The sequence below is a fragment of the Coenobita brevimanus genome, chromosome 79 (genome assembly GCF_032717465.1).
Source record: "Coenobita brevimanus isolate Jiangsu-jjx chromosome 79, ASM3271746v2, whole genome shotgun sequence".
Lineage (NCBI taxonomy): Eukaryota > Metazoa > Arthropoda > Malacostraca > Decapoda > Coenobitidae > Coenobita > Coenobita brevimanus.
In genome coordinates this window covers 16385781-16411500 of record NC_137032.1, presented here as the reverse complement: position 1 = coordinate 16411500, position 25720 = coordinate 16385781, and the positions used below count along the sequence as shown (strand labels likewise).

Sequence of the window (25720 nt, the reverse complement as noted above, 5' to 3'; positions counted from 1 at the left end):
ATTTCTTGTTCAGTGCTTCAGAAATATCCTTCTCTAGTGTATACGTGATTCCCTCGTTCGTAATGGATTGTATTTTATCTTTTACTTTGGTTTTGCTTCTGGTGTACCTGTAAAACAGCTTCGGGTGATCACTACTTTTATTTATGATATTCTCCTCAAACTGTTTTTGGGTTTCCCTCCTTATTCTTGTATAATCGTTTCTTGCCTGTTTGTAATTATTATATGCCCTTTCACTATTGTGTCGTCTGTATCTATTCCACAACAAATCTCTTTTTTCTTTTGATTTTTTACATTCTGTATCGAACCATTTCTTTCTTTTCTTTTCTGCTTCTTTGTGCTTTGGGATGTACTTCTGGACTCCTATTTCATAAAGTTCACAGAATTTTTTATATATAGCATTTAAATCTTGTCCTCTAAGCTCCTTTCCGCAATTAATTTCTAAGAAGTACTTCTTTAGGTCATGATAGTTTCCCTTTTTATAGTTTAGGCTCTTTTTGTAACTTTCATTGCTGTGAACTATGTCATATGCTATCCTGAAGTTGCAATTTAGTACTGCATGGTCGCTTTTGCCGAATGGAGGGTGGTATATTAAATTTTCAATATCGTTTTCTTGCCCAGTAAATATGAGATCTAGCACTGAGGGTACATCGAGTCCTCTTTTTCTGGTGCTTTCCCTCACATGTTGCGTTAGGAAAAACTCTTCCACGAGATCCAGGAGCTTTTTGTCCCAACAGCTCTCTTGGCTTATTATATCTAGAGTATTCTAATTTATATTTGTGTTAAAATCTCCAGTTAGTATAATTCTTTCCGATTTCTCTTTCATTTTATGTAGTAATGATCTTAAACACTGAACTGTATTCTCTGCCAGGTCCTCATACTCGTCTCTTTCCCATGTGTTTGACTTGGGTGGCAAGTACAAATTGGCTACAATTACTTTCCCTTCGGTTGTATTGTTCTCTACTGCAATCAGTTCTACTTGTGAGGATATATCTAGTTCTAGTTCTTTGACTTTTAGATTTTTCTTAGTTAATATTATAATTCCTCCTCCTTTTTTAAGTTCCTATCTCTTCTCCATATATTATATTCCTCTAAGTGTAGGATGTCATTTGATAGCTTTGGTGTTAATTTTGTTTCAGTTAGACATATTATATGTGGTTCATATTCTCTGACATAATCATTCATCTCTAATAATTTAGATACCATTCCATCCACATTTCAGTACATCAACTTAATCATCTTGTTTATATACTTGTCATGACTTGGTTCTACTACCTTCCTCCTTTTTATTACCTCCTGTTTATGTACCACTTTCGTACCTGCAGTCCTATTACTTTGTAAAAAAAAATTTATTCTTCTCCTCCTCTGATCTTCCCTCATTTTTTGTTTTTGCTTCCTCCCTCTTCTCTTTCAGTAATTTCAGTTCCTATTGTGTTAAGCATCTTTTTATCCATACATTTTTTAGCTCCTCTTTTTCGATAAGATTCCTTGCATTTTTTAGTAAGGTATCTCTTCCACAGTGTTTACACTCTGGAAGGTTACCTTTAGGGGTCTTCACTTGCTTCATTCGTATTTCCCTAACCTTTCGTGTTCCTCTATGTCTTTTCTGCAGATTTTCTCATATATTTCTTTCAATATGCTCATTACAATTGCCATCTCCTTTCTGTCTCTTGAGATCTTGTTTTTTACTTATTCCTCTTCTATACCAGTGATTACTATAGATATGTTGATATCCACTGAATCTCTGTCTAACTTAGGATTGTTTTGGATTATTCTTTTCACTTCCTTTTTAATGCTTTTTTCTTCCACCCTTGTTTCTGTCTTTCTTTACTTTCACCATTTCAGCATAAGTGGTTACCACATCATTTTTGTAGCTTTGCACAGCTTCATTCACCTGTGTTATCTTCTCCTCAATATCACTGCTCTGGTCTATCAGACTGCTTACATGCCTAACTGTCTCTGTATCATTTTTGAACTCTTCCATAATACTCTCGTGGTTGACTACTGTACTTGCCATTTCACTAATTTTTCTCCAAAGTGAACCCAGTTGTACTGTCAGCTCATCTATGGTTGTGTCTTTCTTGTTGACTTCCTTTCCTAATTTTTCTATTTCTTCCTTTTCCAAGTGCATCTGTTTCTTCATTTCATCAATCTCATTTTGAAAAGTCATCTCTAGACTGTGTACTCGTTCCACCAGTTTATTGTGAGTCTCCATTTCAACCAGTTCTTGGTAGAAATCATCGTCCTGCTTTCTGTCTTTATTCCTTTTCTTTTCCAAATTTGCTTTACTAAAATATTAAGAAGTTCTTCGTGTTGCAGATGTTATGGACACGCATTGTTAATTAGAAAACGGCACATAAGTGATATCTCGAAACCCCCCGACGCCGAGGCTTATTTTGGTTGGTTAATGTTGTTTAAAATTTCAACTGACGGCTGAGCATTGTTCCATAGTTAATTTTGGTGGGAAAAAATAAAACACTTTGCTCAGACTTCAGAGGCATATTGAAGTTGAAGTTTCCTGCCGTGACCTCTTGCAAGACAGGAATGCTTGCTGGAACATCTGCTTGTCTCCATTGTGTAGACAGTGCTTATCGGTATTCACATTCTCAATACCTTCAAGAACGTTTAATATTGCCTTATGTCGCTGCCCTGCTTTAAACAACAGAAACTTCTAACATTTTATTTAAATCTTAACTAATATGATGTGTCTGTAAGCTCAGGTACAAGTTTTATTGCTCTTCCATGCACAGTACCTAATTTTGCTTTGAGTGCTTGTGTTGATGGAGACCATACATATAATGGGCATTTGAAATACTGTCTGACCAAGCTTTTCCAATGGCTAGTAAAAACGTTGTCAAGGTTTTCCTAATGCTCTTGTAGACATAACGTTATGAATCACGTTTTTCAGTGGTAAGTGACTGTTATTCCTAGGTCTTTGTCAGAGGCAGTCGCCTGGAATGTGTCTATTTTTTTCCGTCGTCCTTGGCTATGGTGTAAACATGTTTGGTATTATGAGCCCTAGAATGCACCACTTTGCATTTATTTGCTTGAAGCTTCATCTGCATTGCAGTGGCCTATTTTTGAATGGTGCCTAGATTCTACTGAAGACTAATATTGCCATTAACTGGTGCGAAAAACTTAGTGTGTCATCTGAATAAGGTGATACGTGGTGATTAGATATTTTTGGACAGTACAGCTGTCTGCAAACAAACTGAACAGGAAAGGGGCAATAATTGAACCCTGTGGCAGTTACTTCCTCTCCTTTTCCGTATCATCCTTTATATTTAATTCTGGCGATATGAGTTACATCACACTCCCACGTAAACCATCCATTCAACTACACCACCATTTCACCTACTTCATCCTCCCATCTACATCACCCTTTTACTTTCACCAGCCACCCATCTATACCATCCACCCTCCTACACTACCCTCTCACCTACGTTGCCTTTCCATAGACAATGCCCACCCCAGTAACCTTTGCCATTTTAATTGTATGCTTAGAATTCGACGAGGGGGCCTGCGCCTCCCCCTCACCTCTCTACAGTCTAGGTGTACAGTAGGTAAGGGTCTTCACTGGTCCCATACTGGCTAAAACCTGGTCAGGATGAAGGTCTATGTATGTGTGCAAAATTTAGTTTTCATAATTTTAAAGAAATGGACGTGTTCCTCATCTTCTCTTCTGTTGTTACCTTCCTACCCATTATTTTATAGTGTTATCCATTTTATTAACTTCCTGACATGAGTTACACCGCCCTCCCATCTACACGATCCTCCCGCCTACACCACTTTCCTACCTACACCACCCTCTCATCTACACCCACATACATCGCTCTCTTCCTACATATTACTCCCATCTACACTACCTTCTCACCTGCCTCATCCTCGCACCTATACAACCCACCCACCAACATCACCCAATAGCCACATTATCTTCCGCACTCCATTAATCCTTGTTATGCTTATACCAGACCTAGAATACTTAGGTGTGGGGCTCTGTCTCCCCCTCCCCTAGTTCAGAGTGTACATACGGAACTTCAGTGGCCTCATCCAGCCCAAGACCCAATCAGGGAGATATCTGTTTCTGTGCAAAGTTTTATTTATCTAATAAAAATCTTTGCCAGAATTATATATATATATATATATATATATATATATATATATATATATATATATATATATATATATATATCCCGATGGCCTAATCCCGCAAAGGGTGGCTGCAGACAAAACGCCTCCAAGTCGCTCTGTCACCCACCATTTGACTACCTTCCCACCAACTCACCCCCCCTCCCTCATATATCTTTCAACTCCATCCCTCCACCTCATCCTCATTCTATCCCTCTCTCTCCCTCCCTCCACCTCACCTACATACACCCTCCTACTCAGTCTTTCATTCTTCATACTCTTCACATGTCCAAACCACCTCAGTGTATTTCTCCTAATCTTCTCAACCATATCCACATCCACCCCACAACGTTCCTTCACTTCTTCATTCGTCAACCTGTCCCTCCATGTCACTCCACATGCTCCTCTCAAATATCCCATTTCCACTGCTCTCACTCTTGACTTGTTCCCCTCTTGCAAGGTCCATGCCTCGCTTCCATACATCAGGGTAGGGATCACAATACTATCATGCAGTGACTTCTTAACTTCCATACCCACCTCCCTATTTCTCATCACTGCTTTCAGTGAACCAACAACCTTCCTTCCCTGCTGTACCTTTCAAGCACTTCATCCCCCAAAGTTCCATCCTTACTCATCACACTACCCAAGTACTTGAATGCACTCACATTCTCCATATCCTCACCATCCAACCTCACTGTACATTCTGTGATTTCATTCCTCTCAAACACCATAACTTTACTTTTGTTTACTTTAACTTTCAGATTCCTCTTCCTACACACTGTCCCAAACTTATTCACTAAACCTTGCAACTCCCATTCATCTTCACTCAACAATACTGTATCATCAGCAAACAGCAACACCGGAATCTTCCAAATCTCACCCTCATTCATTAGAGCCACCCCCACATCCACTGCTCTACCTTGCATCTCCTTTACAACCCCATCCATGTATATATTAAACAGCCATGGAGACATCACACAACCCTGTTTCAGTCCCACATTGAGATCAAAGAACTCGCTCAGCTCACCATCCACTCGCACCATATCCCCGTAGCTCCTTCGTACAGACTCTTCACAGCACTCAACAATTCCCCCTGCACTCCATATATTCTTAGTACCTTCCACATACTTTGCCTATCTATTCTGTCATAAGCTTTCTACAAGTCCATGAAGGCAGCATACAATTTCTTTCCCTTCTCTAGATACTTCACTAAACATCTTAAAACAAATATCTGATCTACACACCCTTTTCCCTTCCTAAATCCCCCTTGTTCTTCTCCAACTAGCTCCTCTGTCATATGCCTAACCCTATCAATGAGTTTTCTACCATATATTTTACCAGTCACACTAAGAAGGTAAATACCCCTATGGTTACCACATACTTCTCTCTCCCTTTTTCCTTTGTATAAAGGAACAATTATACCTGATTTCCAGTCCTCTAGAACCCTTCCCTCTTCCCAAGCCAATCTACACAACTTCCATATCCACTCCACAACAATCTCACCCCCATACCTCAGCATTTCACCACACACTCCATCAATTCCTGGGGCCTTTCCCATCTTGATCTTCTTCATTGCTTCCACTATTTCTGCACTACTGATCTCTTCCTCCCCCCTCTCATCTTTTCTTCTCCCAGCCATTCCCCAACCACTTATACTCACACTGCTATCACTCTCTGCATTCAACAAATCCCCAAAGTGCTCCTTCTATCGCCTCAATTTCTCCCTCTTCTCCACCAACAATCTATTATTCCTATCTTTCACTCCCCTACTATTTCCCCTTTCACACTGCCTTACTTTCTTTACCTCCATCCAAAACAATTCTTATTCTCCCTCCATTTCACACTCAGATTCCTCCCAAACTCTTCACACACTTTCTTCTTACTCACCTTCACCAGTCTCTTCACCTCTCTTCTCCTGTTCACATATACCTCTCTCTTCTATCTCTCATCGTCTTCCCTACCTCTACTCGCTAACCATTCACTATATGCCTTCTTCTTCTGTTCCACAGCTCGTTTCAATTCGCCATTCCACCATGCTGTCCCTTGCACACCCCTGCATCTCCTCCTCACTCTACAAACCACCTCACATGCTGCACCTATCTCTTCCGTGAATATCTTACATACGTCTTCCACCCCTTCCATCTGCTCTAGCTCATACCTTCCCAATCTTTCTTCCACTACGCTCTTATACTCTGCCATTTTCTCACTATCTTGCAAATTCTCCACTCTTCTCATAAGAGCTGTTTCCTCCTGTCTTCCCCTTCGTCTCTTCAACCATTTTATTTGCAGTTTTACCCTGGCCATCACTAAGCGATGGTCCGAGACTCCATTCGCCCACCCTCTCCACACTCTTGCATCCAACAATTGTCTTCTCATTCCCTCATCCACACACACGTAGTCTAGCATTGCCTTTCATTCAACAAGTTCACCATCCATCCTCCTCATTACTCTCCATGTATACCGGTGGATCATCTTATGCCGAAAGTAGGTGTTGGCTATTGCCAACCCCTTACCAGCACAGATGTCCACCAAAGCACTACCATTCCCATCTACTTCAGCTGGCACACTCCACTGACCAACCACTCCATCCACTCGTACATTCCCAACTTTGGCATTCATGTCTCCAATCAAAAGCACTCTCTTGCTCCTCTCAAATTTATCCATACATGCTTCTACTCTCACCCAAAACTCATCTTTCACTCTTGCCACTTGGTCCTCTGTCGAATCATACACACATACAAACGCCCACGCTTGTATACCTACTTTCATGCTCACCCGTACAATCCTTCCACCCACTGTTCCATACTCTCTTATATTCTCCTTCCATTTCTTGCTTATCATCAGACATACTCCCTCTCTTGCTCTCTCATTCTCATTAACACCTGCACATATACCTAAACCACATTCCCATTGTCTCACCCTTTCACCTTTCCATTTAGTTTCAGTCAATCCACATATATCCACTCTTGCATCCTCAAGCACCTGAACAATCTCTCTCTCTTTCATTTCATCATTCACTCCTCTCACATTCCACGTTCCCACCCTCAGAATGTCCTTTGTCCGTTCCTTAGTCATCAACGTATGGTCCGTCCTGGACCGAGGCGCTTTATTCGCTTGTTTAGTTAGTTCTTATATATATATATATATATATATATATATATATATATATATATATATATATATATATATATATATATATATGTATATTTATGTATATAAATATAAATATATATATATACATATAGATATATATATATATATATATATATATATATATATATATATAAATAATGTCACCACACACACACACACACACACACACACACACACACACATGCAGAGGTACACACCACTTCAAATTCAATATATATATATATATATATATATATATATATATATATATATATATATAAAACCCTTATTTCCTTCACAGGCACTTGAATGTTTCCATGATAACAAAACTGATGTACCGTACTTTTCAGTGATATGAGGTCAATGTCTACTCATGTCGTAAGACTGTTGATTGTTAATGTGCCATGGCTCATATGATGCAAGCCTCTGGCCACCTGTTCGAAAAAAGTAATATCGAATAGATGATAAAAGGTTTCTGTATCCTGTAAAACACTAAGAACAGAAGGCTATCTTCTACACCCTGAATAATTTAATGTCGAGCTACAGGCACTTCAGTGTCCTACACTCTCTGGCCCAAATGGTTATATATGATTAGCCATTATCATCCTTTAAAATGTATGTTACTGATTGTGGTGTTCTAGCACTTTTTACCAGGACTGCACCAGTACAAGAAGTCTCCCACAAGCTGAATGTACGCGTCAGGTGATGGGTAGAATGATATTGAAAAATTTATATACCTTGGAAATGCCTTCATTAGCCCATTAATGAAAAGTACTGTAATTACTGTACCGCTGCCGGATTCGATTGCTAAACATTCTACTGGTATTTTCTTTTATGTATCAGTCTGATTATATTTCCAAACCCTGTGAACGGGAAGCAGCGCTGTTTCCTGCTAGGGTCGGGGTTCACAAACATATTTACTGAATGATCTGCTCCCTCATCTTTATCAGATCTTGATTTGCAGGAAGAACAAGACATGGAAAAAATGTGCCCTCTCCTTTCTGTGCAATAATAGCTATAATGATTTGTGTGTTATAGCAAAGAATTGTTTTTCCAGGAAGAAAAAGAGGCGTGGCGAGGTTATAGACTTGCCATGTCCTTCCAGCGACTACCAGCCACGAAAAGATATGCCCAACATTACCCATTTGATGGCAAGCTCAACCAAATGAGTGTTTTATGAGAAGAAGCCTTAAGGTTAAAGCATGTCCACTGCACAAGGGTTACTGAGGTTAATACGATGGTTTAGGGTTAATGCCTGTTCACTGCATAAGGTTAATGAAAATCGATGAGAAGGCTTAGTGTCAGCACCTATTGACAACAACAGTTATCGAGGGTGATGAGATTTAAGGCTTAGGGTTCATGTCTATTGACAACAATGGTTAAGACTGATGAGAAGGTTTAGGGTTAATGCCTATCCACTGCACAAGAGTCATGAAAGCAGATAAAATTAAGGTTTAGGATGGATGCATATAGACTGCAAAAAAAAGTCAATTGTAGTAGTAGTAGTTGTTGTTGTTGTAGTCCCGGGTTTATCTGAGACATGAATTCATTGGACGGCAGGATTAAGTTGCCCTCCTCCAGCAGTCCACCACCCACCTTTTTTCTCGGGATAGAGAGAAAGTAGAGGAACATTTGTATAACCGGATGACCACCTGATTATATTAGTGCCATGTAGTGAAGGCGTCCCTCTCTATCAATAAAAATGTTAATTAAAATAGATCTTTTTGTCAGATTCCCTTATTACCCTAGAATACGATACCGGTATCATGCGATTTCATATCCGGATCCCCAGTCGTACTGCTGGATGAACAGAGACAATGGGGAAACCTACTCTGTCCAACCGTTGAACTGGCCTGAGAATCAAAGGAGAGATCACCCACTTGTGAGCGGACATGCTGCCTTAGTCGGTTTGCTTTCTTCTGACGGAACTACTGTAGACCTTTCCCTCAGCTTCAGCATTAGTCATAGTTGTGTGAAATTCAATAAGCCTGAGTTTTGAGGTAGAAACGAGCCTCCTTGGTTAATATTCAAATGTACTCTCAAATCTCGCTCAGTTTAGCCATCAGTTGAATTGAAATCTGCTAGAGATCTTAATCAGGCTCGAGCAAACGCCCTATAATGCTACCCCTGTACAGTATAAGCATATCTTTTGGTCATTAGGCAGTCGGCTTCAACATGAGCAGTATTTAGGGGCATGGCAAAGGTTATGGTATCGAAGGGGCAAATCTTTCATTGACACTTTGTTTTTATGTATCTTATATTGGTAACAGCACATGATTTTCTTCTCAAATGGGAAGTCCCTACTATTTAATTAATCCCTTCATTACACTGATGTCAATTAGCGTATGTTTTGACGATGATAATGATGATCAGGCGATGAGGATGAGGATAATTATGATTAGGCTATGAGGATGATGATGATTAGGCTATGATGGTGATGATGATGATTAGGCTGTGATGATGATGATGATGATGATGGTGATGATGATGATTAGGCTGTGATGATGATGATGATGATGATTAGGCTGTGATGATGATGATGATGATGATGATGATGAGGCTGCGATGATGATGTTGATGATTAGGCCACGATGATGATGATGATTAGGCTATGATGATGATGATGATTAGGTTATGATGATGATGATGATTAGGTTATGATGATGATGATGATTAGGCCATGGTGATGATGATGATGATGATTAGGCTATGATGATGATGATGATGATGATGATTAGGTTATAATGATGGTGATGATGATTAGGCTGTGATGATGATAATGATGATTAGGCTATGATGATGATAATGATTAGTCCATGATGATGATGATGATGATAATGATTAGGCTATGATGATGATAATGATTAGTCCATGATGATGATGATGATGATAATGATTAGGCTATGATGATGATGATGATTAGACTATGATGATTGATGATTAGGCTATGATGATGATAATGAATAGACTATGATGATGATGATGATTAGACTATGATGATGATGATATCTGTGATTATGATGATGATAATGATGATTAGGCTATGATGATTGATGATTAGGCTATGATGATAATGATTAGACTAAGATGATGATAATGATGATTAGGCTATGATGATTGATGATTAGGCTATGATGATGATAATGATTAGACTATGATGATGATGATGATGATGATAATGATGATGATATCTGTGATCCATTTACATACCCTGATGAATTCCAGGACAAGTATAATTCCTGAGAGCACAGTGTTGAAACTTGAGTGTTGGGACTGGAAGTGACGCAGGAATGGGAAGGAGCTCGTAAGACCTCCAGTTAGCTGGGGGGGAAAAAATAGAAAATAAAAAAAGCAAATAGATAACAATACCAATCTCAGCTATGTTCCTTAACCTCTTCAGTGTCCCAGTTACTTCCACTAACCCCCTCAGTGTCCCAGTTACTTCTGCTAACCCCTTCAGTGTCCCAGTGTACTTCCCTCAACCCTTTCGGTGTCCCAGTACTTACCTCAACCCTTTCAGTATCTCATCTACTTCCCTTAACTTCTTCAGTATCACAGTTACTTCCCTTAACTCCTTCAGTGTCCAAGCTACTTCCTTTAACACGTTCAGTGTTGCAGTTACTTCCCTTAACCCCTTCAGTATCTTAGTTTCTTCCATTAACCCCTTCACTCATTGACACCTTCGTTTCATCGCCAGAGAGATGAGGAGTGGTACCTGCCTCATTTAATCCTCTTATTTTGTTTCAGCTCTGAAATGATAACAGCAGAAGACGTGATAACAGTAGAAGACATGATAACTGCGGAAGACGACACGACACATCCAGGAGGCGACAACAGAGGGGTAGATGCAGCGTACGGGATGTCCGTACCATATGGGCACAAGTCCCGGGTAGCCACACGCCCCTACTCCCTGGAACTGACACAACCCGTACAGCTCAGCCCTGGTGCACTGCCTTCTCGCCAGCCTGGCCTGCATCAGGATCGGGGTGGAGCTGAATCCTACACTCCTTACAGCCCCACGGAGACGGCCTCAAGCCGCTTCACACTCGTGATGGCCTCAAGCTGCTCCACTAACGAGATGGTCTCAAGCCGCTCGACTATTGAGACGGCCTCAAGCCACTCCACAAGGACTACCCGCAGAGTCGGTAGCGGTGCTGAGGACAAGACACCGGCGACAGTCTTCAGCCATGCCTACAGATGAGAGACGGCCTCTGGCCACTCTACGCCCGCATGCCGTCCTCCCGCATCCACCTGCCGTAGTACCAGCCTCAAGCCAGGGAGTCCACCACTGACAGCCTGGTGGCAGGACTCTGTAATGTGACTGGGATTATTCTCCCAGCAGCTGGCCCCTGAGGATGACCTGCCCCTGACAGACCCCTCCCCGGAATGATGCCACAGCCCCCTCCTGACAGCGAAGCACCCTGGAGCGGACTGCAGCCCCAGGGTCCCTGACAGTGCCCCCGGCTCCCCGGGGCAAGACCCACCCCACTCCCAGCCAAGGCAACGTGGATCCTCCACCCAGCTGCTCAGAAGGCGTCTGGAGGTAGTTGTTTGGCCCCTACCCTACAAGCCAGACCTCTGTCCCCAGCCCCCAGCACCCGGGGCCTTTCCTCACGCCTACGGTGGACAATTCAACCTGCCCAGACTGTAAAGTGATTCAGGCGTGTAACAGTACGAGGATACATAGTGAAAGTGCCAACAGTGAAATCGCTAAGTGACTGTGATCAGACAGTGACTTAAAGTGCAGTGTGATGGAAGTAAGGCTCCCATACCCGAAGTAGTGATATTAAGATTCAACAAACTCTCCCCTCCCTTACACTTGTGCCAACCTAGATTCTCTTCCTCCTGCTGTGTGTGCTCCCTGCAACAAAATCAAGTCAGTTCCCCCCCCCCCAACAGTGATCATCACGGAATTGGATTTACGGACTCTCATGTAACCCGGAGCCAGTGTTCCTGAACTGTAACACCCAATACTGTGAACCGTACTGTGAACTGTAACACCCTATACTGTGAACTGCACTGTGAACTGTAACACCCTATACTGTGAACTGCACTGTTAACTGTAACACCCTATACTGTGAATTGTACTGTGAACTGTAACACCCTATACTGTGAACTGCACTGTGAACTGTATCACCCTGTACTGTAAACTATACTGTGGACTTTATCACCCTGCACTGGAACTGTACTGTGAATTGTACCACACTGAATCATGAACTGCGTCTGTCACGTATCCTGCCTCACCCCTATTCAGCAGCCCTGGAATTGATGAGTCAATAATATTGTGAGAAATCCTATTGCCCTTGTAGACTCTTAGTGAATATACGAATAAGGTGTTGCCTTGAGTTTTTATGCCTTGTTTCTCCTATATTTGTAGTATCGCCCCAGTCTTGAAAAGAACCCAATACTAGGCCAAGCGTTCTTAGGACGGGAAGCCGCCCTAAAAACACCTACCATAAAACTGGTGGAGAGTGGTGGTTCTTGACCTGGGCTGAGTTAGACTAAAAGAGGAACAAAAACAGGGAAAATACCAAAATGGCGACCAAACTACACGTTCAGCTACACAAATTCGAGCAAGAGCGATACGATATCCACACACATTTATTGATCATCAAGTCGCTGCTCAATATCGGGTTTGAGGATGATAGACAGAAAATTGCTGTAACATTACCACTGCTGGGCAAGGCAGCAGCCAGCATTGCCCCTAAAGTCGTCCTCGACATTTCCTGGGCAACTTTCATGACAATAGTGACAGAAGCAGTCACGCCCTCTCTTGAGAAAGTTGTAACATTATCACAGTTGGATAACCTAACATACGATGGGAACCTGGATGGTACACTAATCCAGGCAAGGCGGCTCATCACTGCTGCATAATCAGAAGCAAGCGTAGAGACCCAGGAGCAACACATTTTCAATACTCTGATTAGAGTCCTCCCCAACATGGTGAAAAACAAGGGACCTAGACAGGGATGTCCAGTTGATACGACAGCTGTTAACCTCCCACTCCACCTCCCAACAAATTAACGCAGTGATCAAGTTCCCAACCCACAACCCAGCATCGCACGGTGAACCCCAATCCTCACCAACCTGCAGTAGCTCCATGCCGTTACCTACCCCACCCGGGGTCTCTCCTCTGAGCAAATGCCCTGGTCACAGGGAAAACCAGAACCTGATATCAATCAACCCCTGGGAATTCTCCACATATAGCCACCGATGCCCACTCCACGACATACGGAAGCAGCTCAAGGCTGTCCAGCAAAAAGGAACATCCCGGGGCGATGCAAGGTATCCTCCCTGGGAGACGAGGACCCTGGAGATGACACCTCACCCATGGAAAACACCGACATAGAGGAACCAGAGCTGGAGGAAGAAAACACGCCCCAACAGCTAAATTTTTAAAGACCACCTCCGCACCTCTCCACGGTGGCAGGGGTCGCCTCTCGCAAGTACTGCCCCCCAGTATATGACAAGATGAGACTGAACGGGGTAAAAGCGAGGCTGCTGGTCGACACATGAGCGGACAGATCCTGCCTCTGCAGCCACTTCTATTCCCATCATAAGTCTGCCTTTGGCCCGCTTTTTCCCACTTCTGCTCAACTCATAGATGTGGGAGACGGCCTCCTACCTATCCGTGGGGAAACACGGGCCCTATGAGTTGACACACACCAGCACACATCCACCCAACACAAGTTCATTATCTTTGACTCTACCTGCCACAACTATGACGGATACCTGGGGCTAGATCTCCTGCAGAAATTACACACCATGATAGACTGCCACAAGTGGCAGCTCCAGTTTAGCAAGAGTCCAGTCCCTGTCCCCCAACCACTGAAAGCAGTATGCACCTGTCCCCTGCCCCCAACCCTCACATCCCCACCCCAACCCTCCTCTTGCCTTCTCTCCCTCAAACCCCTACTCCCCCCCTTGTGTTCCCCTATCCCCGCCCACACCACACCCCCCCTTCCCCCCTGACCTCTGCCCCCCCCCCACCTTTTCCGCCACTATCGCCTCCACCACGACAATTCCCCTGCGCCACGAAGCTTGGCTCCCCCCGAACGGGCCCACTGGAACATCCATCCTCTTCTCCCCCGGACTGCTGCCAGGAACACTCTCAGCCTGTCTCCTACCCCCCACCTTCCTACCCCCACAGATCCCGGCAGTGAGAATCGCTAACATCTCCACGACCTCTCTCACTCTACCAAAGGGACTCGTTGTGGGAGAGATAGAGGAAGCAAAGCCATGCTCAACAGCCCCACCACCACCAATGCCCCCTTACCCCCCATTCCCGATCACCTTTCTACCCACACTCTTCACCACCTCCTCCTGGACTTTCAGGACCTGTTTGTGTCAGGCCTCTCCAACATCGGCCACACCACCTACCTGATGCACCAAATACACACCACAGGACCACCAATCCACCAACCATCCAGATGGAAAAACTCTAAGCAGTGGGGAGAGGAAGACCAGCAGGTCCAGGAATTGCGTGATGCCTGTGTAATCTCACCCTCCACCAGCCTTAACGACGTGACCATCAAAGATGCCGCCCTCCTCCCCAGGATAGATGACTTCATCGACTCCCTATACAGAGCATCTTGGTTCTCCACACTGGACCTCCAATCGGGTTATTGGCAAGTCCCCGTGCAACCCAAGGACAGGCAGAAGACGGCGTTTTCCACTAGCATTGGGAAGCACTATGAATTCATTGTCCTGCCCTTCGGCCTCTGCAACACCTCTGCAACTTTCTCCCGATTGATGGAGTCCGTCCTCGGTAGCCTGACCTGGGAAATTTGTCTGGCATGTCTGGACAACATTATTATCTTCAGCAAGACGTGGGCCAATCACCTCCATCGCCTCAGAAGAGTATTCCAGAAGATCCGGCAGGCTGGCCTGAAACTATGGCCCTCTAAATGCATCCTAGCAGCCCGGAACGTCTCTTTCCTGGGGCATGTGATCTCACAAGATGGGATCGCACCCAATACAGACAAGTTGCACGCTATCGCCGACATTACCCCACCCCGGGACGTCCATGAAGTCCGGGCCTTCCTGGGCCTTGCTTCCTACTATCGGCTATTCATGAAAGGCTTCGCTGATATCACCAAGCCTGTCCACGACTTGACCTAGAAAGGGGAACCCTTCAACTGGACTACTGAACGACAGGAAGCACTTCAGGCACTGAAGTGCAAGCTCACCACTGCCCCGATTGTTGCCTTCCGTACCCTTCCAGCTGTCTACCGATGTCTCCCTGATAGCCATTGGCACCATCCTTGCCCAAGGGCAAGAAGGGCTGGAACACGTCATTGCCTGCACCAGTTGCACCTTAAATGAGGCAGAGCGGAACTATGCTGTCACTAAAAGGAGTGCCTGAGCATCATCTGGTCCTTGGAGCATTTCCGGGCCTACCTCTCGGGCACCTGTGTTACCATCATCACCAACCACCAGTCACTCTAGTGGCTCCGTCAATCAGACACTCATAATGCCTGGCTCACTAGATGGAGGGAGACCCTAGAAGAGTTTGACTACCAAATCTCCTACCGCCCTGGCAAACTCCTCACTAATGCTGATGCCCTCTCCTGCCTCCTCATCCACGCACTCCAGCCAGGACTGGACCTCCTGGCACAATGGCATAATAAGGACCGCCCATCATGGATCCTACCCTACCTATTCACCAAGCTACAGCAACAGGGTGACCATCTTTTCACTCCATCTGGTCTCATCGTCCTTGCCCCTGACGCCATCCGGGACACTATGAGACATCTTCATTCTAGCAATGGGATCCACCTCGGGACAAAAAGGCTCCTGCAGATATTCAACATCTATTGGACCCCTAACCCCTTCCAGCTAGCCAAACAGACTGCCCAATCCTGCCGAGCATGTGCCCTGGGCAAAGACATCACCGGCACACCCGGCCCTTCAGAAAGCATCACTGCCCATAAGCCCTGGCAGTTGGTATCTGTGGACTTGGTGGGGCCCCTGCCACCCAAGGCAGGCTATCAGTACATTTTCACCTTTGTGGACACCTATTCCAGGTTCCTCATAGCATGCCCAGCCAAAGAACACCACACCGTCGCAGTAGCCAAGGCCCTGGTCTGCCACGTTTTTCCATACTTTGGGATTCCACAGGCCCTGCATTCGGACAATGCCCCCAAATTCACCGGCGCCATCTGGGAGGAATTAGCCAATATATTTGCCTACCATATATCTCACTTCTCCCAGTATTGGCCGCAGGGCAACAAAATATGTGAAAGGAGCCACCGTACCCTAATGAATCAAATCCGGGCCAGAATACAAGAAACGAAGAATAAAGACTGGCCCACCCACGTTAAGATCATTCAATGAGGGATGAACTGCCCCAGGGAAGATGGCATCTCCCCCCACAAATGCATCTTTGGGGATGCGCCACTCCTTCTTCCCCTACGCTAACACCTGCAACCACCCTCTACTCCTCCCCCGTCCGATCCCCTCCACCATCTTAAGAGACGCCTCCACCGCCTACAGAACAACCTGGACTTGCAGCCGGATGCTATGCCCTCCAACCCCTAAAAGCCAGGTGACACCGTGATGGTGGCAAAGCTGCCTGTCCCCTACAAACTCGCCCCACGTTTCATGGGCCCCTTCAGTCATCCATGTCCCAAACCCCTACCAAGTGATCATAGATTATCACAACACTCCCCACACATACAGAAACTGCCACATCCTCCCTTTCCATGCCCCCACCGACTCCATTTGCCCTTGCCCCACACGTCTTCCTCTGCCACCCCAGACCCCCCTCCCAATTCCTACACTTGCTTCATCACCCCCTCCTCTCCCTCCCCACCCTCCTCGACGCCACCCTCTGCTATGCCGCATCACACCTCACTGCTGCCTTCGCCAGCACCACATCACACCGCACCTCTACCTTCACTCATGCCGCAACAACCATCCACCCCACCATCCCCATCCCTAACCTCCACCCCACCTGCCTCCCACCCACTACCTGCCCTGCACACACCCACGCCATCCTGGACCCAGATGTCCTCAGCCACCCACTCCCCACCCCCAATCACGACCACGCACCCACCAGCACACCACCAACCCACTGATTCCACCGCCATACACACCACCCCAAACCCAACTGTTATGATACGAGGCCGCACATGCACATCACCACCCACCCCAACTCTCAAAACCACCGCCACTTGCTCTGGCTGTGTTTCACGCCCTCCCGCAAGATACACCACCACCCCATCCCCCACCCCTCTGCCCTCTCCTCCCATCTCTTTCACCCCTAACACAACACCTATCACCTTCATGATACACCAAGCTCAGCCCTCTCTCACCTCTATCCCCAAGGTAAACCAATGCACACCACCCGGGCATAAAAGCACCACTGCCTCCTCCCTTCTAAACATTTAGCTGAGGCTCTCACCACAGTCACACCACCACACCACGAAGATCAGGCACTTCATGTGGACCCCAGCCTTCGAGGTGAAACACCGCGTCTGTGGGCCCCACCACCTACTCCGCCTCCTTCAGGTGGCCACTCAACCTTCCACCCTCTTCCTCACTTTTGCCCCACACCATAACACGGACAAGATGACTGACCACTGGACCATTCTCCCTCAACACCTGATGCCGGCACACAGCACCAACGCCACCCACATGCACTACCTCCAGGCATGGGGGACGTGACTTTTTCCACAATGACGGTGGTGAAAGATAACAGCAGAAGACATAACAGCAGATGGCATGACACCTACATTAGGCGACAACAGAGGGGTAGATGCAGTGTACGGGCTGTCCGTACCATATGGGCACAAGTCCCGGGTAGCTGCGCGCCCCTGCTTCCCAGAACTGACACGACCCGTACACCTCAGACCGGGCGCAGCGCACTATCTTCTCACCAGCCCAGCCTGCGTCAGGATTGGGGTGGAGCTGAATCCTATGCTCCTTACAGCCCCACAGAGACGGCCTCAAGCCGCTCCACTTTAGAGGCGGCCTCAAGCTGCTCCACTACCTAGATGGGCTCAAGCCACTCCACACTCGAGACTGCCTCCAGCCGCTCAATATACGAGACGGCTTCCAGCTGCTCCACATACGAGACAGCCTCAAGCTGCTCCACTAACAAGACAGCCTCAAGCCACTCCACTAATGAGACAGCCTCAAGCTGCTCCACTAACAAGACAGCCTCAAGCCACTCCACTAATGAGACGGCCTCAAGCCATACCTCCACTAACGAGATGACCTCAAGCCATTCCACAAGGATTACTCGCAGAGTTGGTAGCAGTCCTGAGGACAAGACACTGGCGACGGCCTCCAGCTGCTCCACATACGAGACAGCCTCAAGCTGCTCCACTAACAAGACAGCCTCAAGCCACTCCACTAATGAGACAGCCTCAAGCTGCTCCACTAACAAGACAGTCTCAAGCCACTCCACTAATGAGACGGCCTCAAGCCATACCTCCACTAACGAGATGACCTCAAGCCACTCCACAAGGATTACTCGCAGAGTTGGTAGCAGTCCTGAGGACAAGACACTGGCGACGGCCTCCAGCCACACCCGCAGACGAGAGACAGCCTCTAACCGCCCTATGCCCGCACGTCATCCTCCCGCATCTGTCTGCCGTAGCACCAGCCTCAAGCCAGGGAGTCCACCACTGACAGCCTGGTGGCAGGACCCTGTAGTGTCACAGGGGCTATTCTCCCTGCAACCGGCCCCTGAGGAGGACCTGCCCTTGACAGACCCCTCCCCGGAACGACGCCACAGCCTTCTCCTGACGGCGAAGCACCCGGGAGCGGACCACAGCCCCAGGGTCCCCAACAGTGCCCCTGGCTCCCCGGGGTAAGACCCACCCCACTCCTGGCCAAGGTGATGTGGATCCTCCACCCAGCAGCTCGGAAAGCATCTGGAGGAGTTGTTTGGCCCCTACCCCACAAGCCAGACCTCTATCCCCAACCTCCAGCACCCAGGGCCTTTCATCACGCCCACGGGGGATGACCTCAACCTGCCTGGTCTCTAAAGTGATTCAGGTGTGTAACAGTATGAGGGTACATTGTGAAAGTGCCAACAGTGAAATCATCAAGTGACTGTGATCAGACAGTGACTTAAAATGCAGTGTGATAGAAGTAAGGCTCCCATACCCGAAGTAGTAATATTAAGATTCAACAAACTCTCCCCCCCCCCCTTGCACTTGTGCCAACTTAGATTCCCCCCCCCCCACTCTGTGTGCTCCCTGCAACAAAGTAAAGTCAGTGCCCACCGCCCCTCAGTGATCATCACGAGGTTGGACTTAAGGACTCTCATGTAACCTGGAGCCAGTGTTCCTGAACTGTAACAGCCTACATTGTGAGCCGTACTGTGAACTGTAACACCCTATACTGTGAACTACACTGTGAACTGTAACACCCTATACTGTGAACTGCACTGTGAACTGTATAACCCTGTACAGTGAACTGTATTGTGGACTGTATCATACTGCACTGGAACTGTACTGTGAATTGTACCACCCTGAATAGTGAACTGTGTCTGTCAAGTATCCTGCGAGATACGCTCACCCCTATTCAGCAGCCCCAGAATCGATGAGTCAATAAAATTGTGAGAAATCCTATTGCCCTTGTAGACCCTTATTGAATATATGTATAAGGTGTTGCCTTGAGTTTTTATGCCCTGTTCCACCTATATTTGCAGTATTGCCCCGGCCTTGAAAAGAACCCAATACTAGGCCAGGTGTTCTTAGGACGGGGAGCTACCCTTAAAACACCTAGCATAACAAGCTCAGAGAAAGTTTGAATTAAGCCATCACCATGTTCATACCAATCAACGTACAAAACCCGTCTCTACAGGGTATTCTGTATTGTCCCTTTCCAGCCTCATCATCTACACTCATCCCAGTTCATCCTATCCACTCTTTCCTTACCCTCCCACATCAACGTCTCAGAGAAATCTGGGCCTAACACTTTCTTAACACTAGCGCTGTCTCTCATACACTGCCCATATTCACAGAATGTACAAACGCCCAAAGAAGTGATGACTCGATGCCCAGTACCTTTCGCTCAGAAAATTTTATCTGGCAACTGCCACGGCCTAGTTATATTTTGAATAATGCACACCGGAAAAGGCAGTATTTAGGTAAACAGCTCCAAAAAGCAATATACAGTATAAAGGTTTTTAATATCTCGCATTAGGTAAGAGGAAACCATAACATAATAAAGTTGAGGCTTAGCCATATGAAAGAATGCGAAAAACATGCCCTATTGTTCAGCGGTTTCAGAGTTTAAATGCGGAGAAACTCTCGTAATAGTGTACTTACTTTACATCCTAAATCAACAATACTGAAAGAAAAATGTCCCATAAAATAAAACTCACAGATAACGGTAATGTCGAAATCACGAGTGCCATCAAATCAGAAAAATAAACATCTAAACACATATTATCCACATCTAACCCGTCAGCTGCTACACACCCATATATGGCCACTCTTGGACATTTGCTGTGTGTGCGATACACCCAGATCTGGTCCCGTCCTGCCTCCCAAGGTGAGGCATATTGTATGTCATAGCGACACCTGTCAACCCCTTCTCACGGCCGTCTGGGTCAGTCACCTGTGGGTCATGATGGAGGGTGGACCTACTGAGGTGTCACTGGAGAACCTCTACCTCTAACCCACCTCCCACACACAGCATAAGGACCAAAGGCCTTGTCCCGAGGCGTGGCAAGAGGCCTTCAACTACTTATGTTTATAGATGTTACGAGAAGGACGACGAATTGCATGTCAGAAGATAGAAAAATAAAATAAGCATAGCGCACTGCTTGAGTAAATCATTCATTGACCCGCCACCACCATCCTCCCCTCATCTGCCCGTAACAATCATCACCACAACTATCGGGGGCTAGAAACGACGGTAGTTTGTACTTGCTTAGGCTTCTACAGTTTACTGGCAGTTCACTCTGTGTGTGTGTGTGTGTGTGTGTGTGTGTGTGTGTGTGTGTGTGTGTGTGTGTGTGTGTGTGTGTGTGATCGAAATCATTCAAGTTGGATGAGGATTATCTTCGTGTGAGCCCAACTCCCCCTTGGATCCACTCCAAGGTATGGCATGGACAAAGGTTTGGCAGATGGTGTGTGAGTGTTCTTACCCAATTGTTCTTACCTAATTGTATCTTTACAGGAATGAGTCAAGCTCGTACTGTCCCGTGTCTTAAACCATATTTATCGTACAAATCCTTAAATTTGTGAATTTTTTGGCACACACTATTTCATTCGGTAATGCATTCCATTGATCAATTGCTCTGTTTGGGAAACTGAATTTCCTTACGTCTTTATCACCTCTCTTCTTATGCAGTTTTTTGCAATGTCCTCTTGCTGATGCTTCTCCATATGTTAAGTAATCATTTATGTCTATTTTCTCCTTTCCTGATATGCATTTATATAGCATTATCATGTCACCTCTTTTCCTTCTGTCCTGTAGTGTTGGTAGATTCAGTTTATTTAGTCTTTCTTCGTAGCTTAGGTACCTTAAGCTTGGTATCCATCTTGTAGCGGCCCTTTGAACTTTTTCAATCTTGTCTATGTGCTTTTTGAGATGAGGACTCCAGACTACTGAAGCATATTCCAGGGTTGGTCTAATGAATGATGTTATTATCCTTCTTAGCATGTCTTCATTTATGTATGTGAATGCTATTCTCATATTTGCAAGCAGTGTATACATGTTCCGTACCTTCTCACTGATGTGGTCAGCCGGAGATAGTCTGTTATTGATAATCACTCCTAGGTCTTTCTCTCTTTCTGATGTATATAGGGTTTTATTTCCTAACTTATAATCCCGATCAGGTCTTTTTCCACTTTTACCAAACTTGATTACATGACACTTGTCCACATTGAATTCCATTTGCCATGTACTACTCCATTCATGAAGTTTATTTAATTCTTCTTGTAGCTCTTTACAAGAGTCTGTGTTAGTAATTCTCCTTTGTATTTTTGCATCATCTGCAAACATATTCAGATAGCTCTCATTTCCAGTGTTACTGTTTATATTATTTATATACACTAAAAACATGATTGGTGCCAGCATGAACCCTGTGGTACTCCACTAGTCACTTCTTTCCATGATGAGTAGTTTCCTCTTAGTACTGTCCTCATTTCTCTTTTTATGAGAAAGTCTTGCATCCAACAAAACAGTTTGCCTCGAATTCCTCCTTGATGGTACAGTTTCCATAAAAGTCTTTGGTGTGGTACTGTGTCAAAAGCTTTCTTGAAATCTAAATAGATACTGTCCACCCATCCTTCCCTTTCCTGTACTGTGTTTGTTACTCTGTCATAGTAGCTCAACAGATTAGTAACACATGATTTTCCTTTTCTGAAACCAAACTGTCTTTCTGTTATCATACTGTTCTTCTAGATGATTTACCCAAGCTTTTCTTATAAGTTTTTCTAATACCTTGCTTACAACACTGGTCAGTGATACTGGTCGGTAGTTGAGTGGATTTTGTCTATTTCCTTTCTTGAATAAGGGGACAATATTTGCTTTTTTCCAAATATCTGGCAGTTTACCTTGACTCAAGGATTTCTTGAAAATTAAGAATAATGGTTTACATAACTCCTTTGCACATTCTCGTAATACCCAACATGAAATTTCATCAGGACCACTTGCTTTTCCTCTGTCTAATCTACTTAACTCCTCCTGTATTACTTTTTCTGCTATTTGTATATCTGGTAGTATGTGTGGACATGCGTGTTCCACATAGTCCCTCTCAAAATTTTTTTCTTCTGTAAAAACTAATTGGAAATTCTTATTTAGTGCTTCACAAATATCTTTCTCTTCTGTATAAGTGATTCCCTCGTCCGTAATGGATTGTATTATATCTTTTACTTTAGTTTTGCTTCTGATATAGCTGTAAAACAGCTTTGGTTGATCACTACTTTTATTTATTATATCCTCCTCAAACTGTTTTTGGGCTTCCCTCCTTATTCTTGTATAGTCGTTTCTTGCCTGTTTGTAATTATTGTACGCCTTTTCACTATTGTGTCTTCTGTATCTATTCCACAACAAATCTCTTCTATCTTTTGATTTTTTACATTCTGTATTGAACCATTTCTGTATTTTCTTATCTGCTTCTTTGTGCTGTGGGATGTACTTCTGGACTCCTATTTCATAAAATTCACAAAATTTTTTATATAAAGCATTTAAATCTTGTCCTCTAAGCTCATTTTCCCAATCAACTTCTAAGAAATACTTCTTTAGGTCTTGATAATTTCCCTTTTTATAGTTTAGGCTCTTTTTGTAACTATCATTGCTGTTTACTATGTCATATGCTATCCTGAAGTTATAGTTTAGTACTGCATGATCGCTTTTGCCGAATGGAGGGTGATATATTAAAATTTCAATATCATTTTCTTGCCTTGTAAATATTAGATCTAGCACTGAAGGTACATCAAGTCCTCTTTTTCTGGTGGTTTCCCTCACATGTTGCGTTTAGAAAAACTCTTGTACGAAATCCAGGAGCTTTTGGTCCCAACAGCTTTCTTGGCTATTTATATCTAGAGTATTCCAATTTATATTTGTATTGAAGTCCCCAGTTAGTATAATTCTTTCCGTTTTCTCTTCCATTTTATGTAGCAATGATCTTACACTCTGAATTGTACTCTCTGCCAGGTCCTCATATTCGTCTCTTTCCCATGTGTTTGATCTGGGTGGCATGTACAAATTGGCTACAGTTACCTTACCTTCAGATGTGTCGATCTCTACTGCAATCAGTTCTACTTGTGATGGTATATCTAGTTTTATTTCCTTGACTTTTAGATTTTTCTTAGTTAATATTATAATTCCTCCTCCTTTTTTTTAAATATCTGTCTCTTCTCCATATATTGTATTCCTCTAAGTTTAGTATGTCATTTGATATCCTTGGTATTAATTTTGTTTCAGGTAGGCATATTATTTGTGGTTCATTTTCTCTGACATAATCATTCATCTCTAGTAATTTAGATACCATTCCATCCACATTTGAGTACATCAACTTTATCATCTTGTTTATATACTTGTCCTGACATGGTTCTACTACCTTCCTCCTTTTTCTTCCATCCTGTTTGTGTACCACTTTCGTACCTGCAATCCTATTACTTTGTAAAAAAAATTCTTCTTCTCCTCTTCTGATCTTCCCTCATTTTTTGTTTTTGCTTCCTCCCTTTTCTCTTTCAGTAATTCCATTTCCTCTTGTGTTAGGCATCTTTTTATCCATACATTTTTGAACTCTTCTTTTTCCTTAAGATTCTTTGCATTTTTTAGTATCTCTTCCACAGTGTTTACACTCTGGAAAGTCACCTTTAGAGGCCTTGTCTTTCTTTTCTCGTATTTCCCTAACCTTTTGTGTTCCTCTATGTCTTTACTACAGATTTCCTCTGATACTTCTTTCAGTAAGCTCATTACATTTGCCATCTCCTTTTTGTCTCTTGTGATCTTGTTTTTAACTTCATCCTCTTCTATACCAGTGATTACTATTGATTTGTTTATCTCTACTGAATCTCTGACTAACTTTGGATTGTTTTGGATTATTCTTTTCACCTCCTTTTTAATGCTTTTTCCTCCACCCTTGTTTCTAAGTCTTTCTTTACTTTCACCATTTCTGCATACGTGGTTTCTATATCATTTTTGTAGCTTTGCACAGCTTCATTTACTTGTGTTATCTTCTCCTCAATATCACTGCTCTGGTCAATAAGACTGCTAACTTGCCTAATTGTCTCTGTGTCATTTTTGAACTCTTCCATAACACACTCGTGATTGACTACTGCACTTGCCATTTCACTAATTTTCTTCCTAAGTGTACTCAGTTCCACGGTTAGTTCACTGATGGTTGTGTCTTTCTTATTGGCCTCCCTTCCTAGTTTTTCTATTTCTTCCTTTTGCAAGTGCATCTGCTTCTTTATTTCATCAATTTCATTTTTGAAAGCCATTTCAAGTTTGTTTACACGTTCAGCCAGTCTATTGTGGGTCTCTACTTCAACCAGTTCTTGGTAGAAATCATCATTTTGCTTTCTACCTTTATCCCTTTTCTTTTCCAAATTTGTTTTACTGAAGTATGTATCCATTTTGCAATACTTAAAGTGCCAAGCATATACTTACAATCTCCGTCTTGTTGTAAACAAACCTCAGAGATGACTCAGCGTATTCTTTCGTCTTGGTTCTATTTCCTGTTTTTACTAGTCTTGTTGAAACTTATTATTTTTTTCCTTTTTATAATGAACAATCATTTAGTCTAACCTGGTACTGAGCTTGACTCATGCAAGATACTATTTAGGTAATGCCACTGGCCGTGATGATTTGGTGCGGAGCGCCGGTGTCACACGTCAACCTAGCTTGAATCCCTCTGTGTGTGTTTGTGTGTGTGTTAGAAACAAAGATGAATAGATAGAGAAAAATAGATTCATGGATAGACAAACTGATAGATCGAGTGAATGTGTGTTTGTGCTATCGAAAGAAAGGTAAATAGATAGAT

At 44.1% G+C, this 25720-nt stretch overlaps 1 protein-coding gene across 1 annotated transcript in view; it reads right to left on the bottom strand.

Annotated features, from left to right (window-relative positions):
* LOC145408928 (methyl farnesoate epoxidase-like) overlaps positions 1–25720 on the bottom strand; it is a 156094-nt gene that overhangs the window by 36571 nt on the left and 93803 nt on the right. The window contains exon 4 of the mRNA XM_080279508.1: positions 10468–10578. Within this exon, the coding sequence (XP_080135634.1) occupies positions 10468–10578 (111 nt within the window). The remainder of the gene's footprint in view (positions 1–10467; positions 10579–25720) is intronic.